Genomic DNA, 7,949 nt, shown 5'->3' on the forward strand with positions numbered 1-7,949 from the left:
TACTACTACTACTACTACTACTACTAATAATAATAATAATACAGTACGGAATCTATACTATAGATAGATGGATAGATAGATGGACGGAAGGATAGATGGACACAAAGAAAGAAGAATTTAAGGGCATTGAGAACACTCAATCAGCTGTGAGGGGAAACTGTTTTAGGGTGTTTCCTGAAGGCTTTATTATTACAAACTGGAGATGGATAATATTTACATGTAAGGATACAGAGGGGAAACCTATATTTCTAGACTGAACTTTGTGACACTAAAATATCTTTCTGGTGTAAGTGGAAGCAGACCAGCTGCCCCCACCGGCAAATGGGCCCTGGACTGTAGCCATGACGACGGAGCTCTCGGCGTCTGGCCAACACGTGCCATTGTTTCCTCATTGCCGCACACTTTGCAGCACGTTGAAGCAATTCCGGCCTGGCGTGAAACAAGCGGTCCAGCTGAGCGCTCCATAAGAACACGCTGCTATCCTTTCAGGAGCGGTTTGTTGAAAGCCGCTCTGGCGGCCGTGCTTCACAGCATGGACCAGAATCCGAGTCGTTGCCCCCCCCCTGCGGTTCGGCGGCACTAATGAAGTCCGATGCGAGCTTTATTAGGATTCAAAAGGGCGGGGTCCTCGTGGCGAAGAAGAAGTTAAAACACACAAGAGCTCGTTAACTACATCACACCTAAAGGAGCAGGCATGAGAGATCCAAAGGCCGAGGGCCGTAGGGGAGTTGGTCGCCCTGGAGATGACAGCGGGTCGAGATTGTCCAACGAGGCCGCCGCTTTGATGAAATAGACAGAAACGGAGACCCGGCACAAATTGAGCAGCTTTTGTTCACAGTTGGAGCTCCTTTCTCCACCAGCAATGTCTCACGGTGTTCGTTTACTCAACAGCACTCATTCCACCCATTAGTCCATCGAATTAATTAATTTGCTGCCTTCAGGAACCTAGTTTTCCATATAACAACATAGCCTACTCTTTCATGCCCAAATGCTATAAAGTGGAACCTGGAAACAACGGACTTTGAGTTAGAGTGTCCACTCTCCTCAATTCACCCTGTGGAGTCTTGTCGGTAGTTCCAAAATTATCTGCGGTTGTCTGCAACTCGGCGCAATGCTAGCAAACGACGCTGTGGCGCTCTCAACTGACAGAGACTTGTGTTGTGTTTTCGGCTTGCGCCGCTCTCTTGTCGTAGATGATAAGACTACAACAAGCAAAAAAGCACGACAATGTTGCTGTCATGTTGGCAGGGGCGACTGTCCTTTCAAAGGTCATAGAAACATGGACGTTAGCGTAGCATCGCCGTAAGCGCACAGCTCAAGAAGAGTGTCAAATCTAGCTCGTCATATTCATGGTGCTCGTCGTGTACGTGTCTCTCCAACATGCTATTGTTGCTACAGTACACACTCGTTTATTTTTCTTATTTTATCTTGTATATTTGGCATCTAATCATAACTGAGGCGAAAAAAGGAACTGCTAACACGAACTCGACCACGTGCGTGGCATTATCCTTCCCCCAAGCACCAACAAGGTAAGTTTGGGTCAACTTTGGAACTTTTCAAACAGTTTCAACCTTTATTTATTTATTTTTGTTGACAATAATTTTGGACCGTACTCTGCATTTTTAGGGAATAAAAAAACATACAAAAGAATCATTTTCACATCAAAACAATCATTGTGAAAATCACCGTGCTATTCTTTGTCATCACAATGTTTTGGTTACAAAGAAGAAATGTTTACGCAGTGGTTGACCACAAACTATTTCATTTTCAAATTACGCCCCCAAAACAATATTTTGTTAAGTATTAAGTCATGAAAGTGTCACATGTTCATTTGAAAGGTTAAATGTTGCCCTTAAAATCATGGATTTTATTTTTTTCTCAAGCAGGCTAGTTTTCCAATATTCTGATCGTTTTTCACAAAAATGTTTTGCCACAAAAGTGGAGTATACGTGCCATGGTCGGCCTTAAAACGTAACTTTGTACAAAATTGCAATATTTGGAGAAAATGAACATCTCTTTTGCCACTAAAACGCACTGTTTGTTCAGTCGGTCTGCTTCCACTTATCAAATCCAGATGCCCCCCTCAACCAAAATTCTCAACAGAGATGACCACATGCTACTGTTTGAGCTCCATGGAGACAGGCTTTGTGCGCAATTTGATGGCAAACAAAGCAACATTATGAAAAAAAAAAACTTTTTAATTGCTTATGTGTGTCGAGTTGGACCTACAGTGAGCCTTCCGACCTGTCAAAGGTGAAATTACACACCAACCGCACCCCGCCCCCTCGCCCCTCCAAAAAGTGCCGCCTCCTCACCAAGCATTTACTACCCATGACTTGCCAGCCAGGCTGTGCTAAGATCATCCATTTTCCAACCACTGCCAGCCGACCCCCCCCCCACCCACCCCCTCGCCCCAAACCATTTGACTTTAACAAGGCTTTCAAAAGCTGCTCATTGCTTCCTGCATATATTCTTCTTCTCTTCTTACCTTCTTCTCTTAACGTGTCTTCTGTGTGTGTTGCCAAAAGCTAAAGAAAACTCAAACAACTTCCCAAGTTGTGCGAGTTCAGAGGCATGTATTTTTTTTTTTCCCCTCGCCGTAAAATTGTGTGTCTGTGCGCTGCAGAGTTCAAAGTGACCCAGGCTTCCTGTCATGTGGTTTTAAATGGTGTGGGGAGCCAGCAGGGGGGATGTCCATGGGTTAAAGAAATACTTCCGAAACCCCCTTTTCTTATAGATATGGTTTCGCGCACACACAAACACACACGCACACACAGCCACTTACTTTCTATTGATCCAGGCTCGAAAGTCTGCCTATAGATGAAGGTAAGCAGAGTACAAAGCCCTTTTTTTTTTTTTTTTGACACAGCTTCACCTACATTATACTGATAATGTCCTTGCGTCAAGTGATGACACACTTCTGAGCAACCTTCATCCGTCCTCTAAACTTTCATCAATCCTTTTAATGAATGAATCCTCTAACTTTTGTTGGCAAAGTCGGTTATTTCCGCCAAAAATATATTTTGGGACACCAAAGTACCACAGATGTAGAGAAACTATACTATATATAAAAATGCTATATGTTCCCCATAAAACAACATGCCATTAGAGTTGAAGGTTTCCCCACAGAAATGCAGTCAGCCATCAAAATGGTGACAAAGCAGCTATATATTTTTAAAACACTATATCAAGTCACAAAAAGTAATATATTTTACCGACGACTTGTTGCCATTGCAATGATAAAATTGTTCACGCAGCAACGTTGCTCATGACAGCCAGTCAAAAGGCATAAAATCTTTCAAACACTCTAAAAATACATTTCTAGGTTTTGAGCGAGCGAGATCCAGCCCGACGTTTATTGCTCTCACAACCTGTACTTCTGCACTAAAAAAAAAACAAACAAAAAAATGTCTGAATTACGCTAACATTGTATTGCAGAGTTATTTAGGTCTATTAATTTGAGTGCTGCTAGCCCAGCTAGCGCGACTAACCCCGCGAGCCAAGCTAGCAGCGCACAGGTTAATAGACATAAACGACTGCGCACTTTGATGCCGACAGCCTGACACAGTTGCCATTCCTACTGATCATTTTTTAAATATACCAGTCTCATTCAAGCGTGTCGTTTTAGCCGGCAAAACCAAGGGAACAATATTTTTATTTTTATCCGAGTGGAACCGAGACCATCATTCCGATTCTCCAGGAGTCGTTGAGAATTTAGAATTTTGAATGTCTGCGCTTAATTTCGACTCCCAGTTAGCTGCGCGAATGAAGTACCACGCGAGCTGCTCCTTTCGTGCGAGCCGCTTCTCTCGGTTAGCCCCTGCGCCCGCTCCCCTCCTGGTACAGCTCCAGACCCTAAGTCAGAATATATTAAGCAGCACTTTTCACTTACTTTTGTGTCCCGAAACATTTCCCCCAGTACGTATGCCTGCATATTTAGCCCTTAGATATACATTGTCAGTCTGACAATGGTGGTGGTGTAAATATAAATAGATATATATGAATGTATATGTGTATAAGTGTGTGTTGGGGGTTAGCGAGCCCCACTTGTTGGCTGACAGGCGTGCGTCTTTGTTCAGGCCATCCTCGTAATGGCTCTCATATGTGGCCCATTTCCCTTCAGGACCCACAAAGGCACTCGGGCCCCGACCACAGCGCGCGGGCCTGAGCTAACTGGGCTAATTAATGACTGCAAAGCCACACTCCTCCTCCTCCTCCTCTTCTCGCTCCTCCTTCTGTTTTTCATTTGTAGCTCTTATGCTAGCACTTTCCTCCCCTTCCATCTTAAGGTTGTTGTTTATGTTTTATTCTGTTATCATGGTCAGCCCTCGCGTCATATTTTGAACGTGATGTGTTATTTGAATCGCTATAGAAACCTATAAACATCATTTTGGGGTTACTGTTTGCAGTGACTCACAGTTAAAACGGTTCCTCCCACATGCAGAATTCCTGAAAACAAAAAAAAAAAAACAAAAAGAAAAAGCATGATGCAATTGATTAGTCGGCCAAGATTTATTTTATTTATGAGAGCAATTTAATACTGCAACGCACGTGTGAGATGACTTTTGAGTTTTGTGTTTTAGGGCAAGTCATCAAACTTCGCCGCCGTGTTCCACCCACATGCAGTGACTAAAGCTCGAATGTTGAACAATTTAGCGTCGTTCAACTGTCTGGCATGCCAAATTCAAATTTTGAAGCAATCGTAGAGAATCTATAGGAGGGTCCATTTTGGAAGGATGCCCCGAGATTGCCCAAATAACCTTAAAATGGCCCCTTTCAAGCAACAGACTTTTGTGGGTCTACTCATGATAGACATGGCTACCAAATTGTATGCAACAACAAACCAGTCATATGACTCGCTCAAAGATTCCAAGCCGCTTTATCCTATTTCGCGCCGACTCGTCGCCATTGGAACATCGGCGTCCTCGTTGCCCCCACGCACAAGACAACTAGTAATAGTGTGTCGGCGTATGTACACGCGTAGGGATGTGTGTGTAGCGAGGAGAGGCCCTTGTGTTTTCTTAGGGGCCGGGCCGGGCCGGGACCCCCAGCACCTTCTGGGTAAAAGGAGATCTTTGTGTGTTTGTGCTTCGAGTCAGTCCCAACGTTCCCAGAGGAGCACAATGAATGGAAGCTTTTTTATTTTGTGGTGGGGTTTTTTTTTCTTTTTTTGGTCCCGCTCGACAACCCCCACCCCCAGCCCCGCCCACTCACATCTTTCCCCATTTTTCCGACTATATCATATTGTTGATAATTTATTGAATTAAGATTATATTGACATAGAGTATTTTTTAAAGTACATTTTCTTTCTTATATTGTGCTTATGTTTATTATTAATACTATCAATAGTACTGTAACTCCTTGCATGCACCCGCTAATTTGCTAACATGTTAACGCGTCCACTGTAGTAACTGTTGTCCCCCAAAGGGTTAATATATTTACAGTAGTGACAGATTTCTTTTGCTTGTAATGTATATTTATTCCAATGTGTAATTTCATTGCTTCTTTTTTTTTGACTCCATTTTCATGATTCCTACATTGCGCGGCGATTTCTTAAGGCGCTTACACTAAAACCCGATGAGTCAGCTCAACTCAAATGGTTGGAGGCAATCAATTGCAACGATTCATTTTCGGTTTGATACAGTCACTCAAACAAGACAAATAACTCTGAGATTTAGTGCATACATTTTATTTAATCACGACTACAACTTCATTCATATGAGTGAAAGATTGTGCTGTTCCTTGCGTTGTGCTTTTAGTTTCGAGATCCACAAAGTGCTTCAACACTGGCTTCTGATTCATCTTTTGGTGATGCAAGATCTAGCTCCTCTTGATGCTCCGTCATCAGTACAAAGTATCATGAATGACTGAATATTAAAATGCCCTAAAATGTTATTGTACTCATAACAACGGCGTTGTTACGACAAAAATTCCTTTTTGAGTGTGCAGGTTTTCCAAATGTATGCAACTTATTTATTTTCCCAAGATGTACTGTTAGATTTTACAGTGTGTTAGTGGTCCTTTTTAGCGCGGCAATATGACAACAAAATTGGAGATGTGCTATTTCGTTTTTTCCATATAATTCACTATTCAAGTTGTGTATTTTTCTTATTTTTATTCTTTTGTGTTCATACATTTTATTTCCTTGTCAGGACATTTTCAAGTGAAGGTGAGAACCTTCTTGAGTAGGGAATGATAATGGTTTTTCACATCCCACACACACACACACACACACACACACACACACACACACACACACACACGAAGTGCAGCACTAGAATTCCTGCAGGCACGTTTTCTTTGATTGGCGTACTTCACCTCACTTGGGGGAGCCCCCCCACGATCCTCCCCCCGGACTCTTTCAAGGTGACATGAAAGGCCCCTGTTGGCAAAAGACATTTGCTCATCAATTTTGCACAAAGTGTCTTACTTTTTGACTTGATCTTTATTCTTTTATTTGATCTTTTTTTCTTAGCTAGTTACTGGCCACTTCATTAGGTACCGCTGCACCATCTCCTGGCGTCCAACGCAAACACACGGCCTTCACTTTACCCCCCCTCGCCCCTAAAAAATCTAATATTACATACAGCAGCCAAACAAAATACTTTATGTTGCTAACGCTAACAAAGAACGGCAATATCATTATCCTAAAAATTTGCATTGCTACCTTAAAGTCATTCCATTTTTATCGTCATTTCATAACAAAAAAGAAACATTATTCCTAAAAAAACAACTTCATATAAAGCTAATAGTGAAGTATTAAAGTATAAGACTATAAATTAAAATAAAAAAAAAACAGCACTCGCAATAGTTTTTAAATGAAAGTAAGCTAAAATGATATAATTTAAAAATGCTTAAAAACTAAATAATTGTGATATAAATTCATAAATCAGATGGAGCTTTGTCCAAGCTGTCCCACACAGGTCTAAATATATTCAAGAAAAGAACACAAACAAACTAAAAATAGATACAAATTACAAATTTGGGCGCTTCTGAGTCATTTAGTCAAAATCGCGCAGTGTGCAAAAGTTTTCACCCCGGTTTCAACCCTCAAAAACAGGATCCATTTTTGTTTGCAAACAGCGCATCGCCACGGCAACAGCATGCAAGAAAATAAAAAACTTTCATTGACTTGTAGGACAACTTGAAAATATCACATTTTTTGACGGGCCCAACGTGTGTGAAAAGTTTGGTGAGTTTTCATTCATGTTTAAGACTTTTAAAAAATCATAATGGAAAATAATAATAATAATTTCTATGGGGACTTCGCAGTGGTCACTGCACAGGCCCTAATAAAAATAAAAAAAAATCATATTTTAATGTTAGCATGACATGCATTTTAATTTCTCGCTCGCGCTCTCTCATTTTTATATTTCATAGAGTGACATTTCATGCACTCCCTCTGACTCTCTTCTTCTCTCTCTTTGCCGCTGTCCATGACCGCTGGTGTCTCTCACCCACCTCTCAGGTCCAAGGTCACATGCCTCCCCTCATGATCCCCGTGTTCCCTCACGACCAGAGATCTTTGGCGGCCGCCGCAGCCGCCGCACAGCAAGGCTTCCTCTTCCCACCGGGCATGTCGTACAAGCCAGGTATGCGCATGCACGCGCGCAACAATGTGGTGATGAATGCGGAGGAAATAAATGTTTTCTGGATAAACAATCCGCCTCTCAGACAAAGACAGCTCTTATCAGCGGCACCTCCCACGCTGTCTCACACACACACACACACACACACACACACACACACACACACACACACACACACACACACACACACACACACACAATGGGAACCCGGTCCACGTTAATGAGGTGTGTCAGGTGAGGAATGTTCTGCAAAAGAGCGGAGAGATTTACAAGGCACTCAACAATACATTGGACACAGCCCAGCCTGGAATGTCATGTCTCTTTTTTTTTTTTTTTTTTTTGCATCATGAAAGCTGCACA

General features: G+C 42.2%; 1 protein-coding gene across 3 annotated transcripts in view; it reads left to right on the forward strand.

The window, feature by feature from the left end:
* Nucleotides 1–7,949, forward strand: part of LOC109530837 (transcription factor SOX-6-like) — a 93,986-nt gene that overhangs the window by 61,552 nt on the left and 24,485 nt on the right. For all 3 annotated transcript variants that reach the window (XM_019894736.1, XM_019894738.1, XM_019894737.1), the window contains one exon: nucleotides 7,469–7,592. In XM_019894736.1, the coding sequence (XP_019750295.1) occupies nucleotides 7,469–7,592 (124 nt within the window). The remainder of the gene's footprint in view (nucleotides 1–7,468; nucleotides 7,593–7,949) is intronic.

The sequence above is a fragment of the Hippocampus comes genome, unplaced genomic scaffold (assembly GCF_001891065.2).
Source record: "Hippocampus comes isolate QL1 unplaced genomic scaffold, H_comes_QL1_v1.1 scaffold319, whole genome shotgun sequence".
In the NCBI taxonomy this organism is placed as follows: domain Eukaryota; kingdom Metazoa; phylum Chordata; class Actinopteri; order Syngnathiformes; family Syngnathidae; genus Hippocampus; species Hippocampus comes.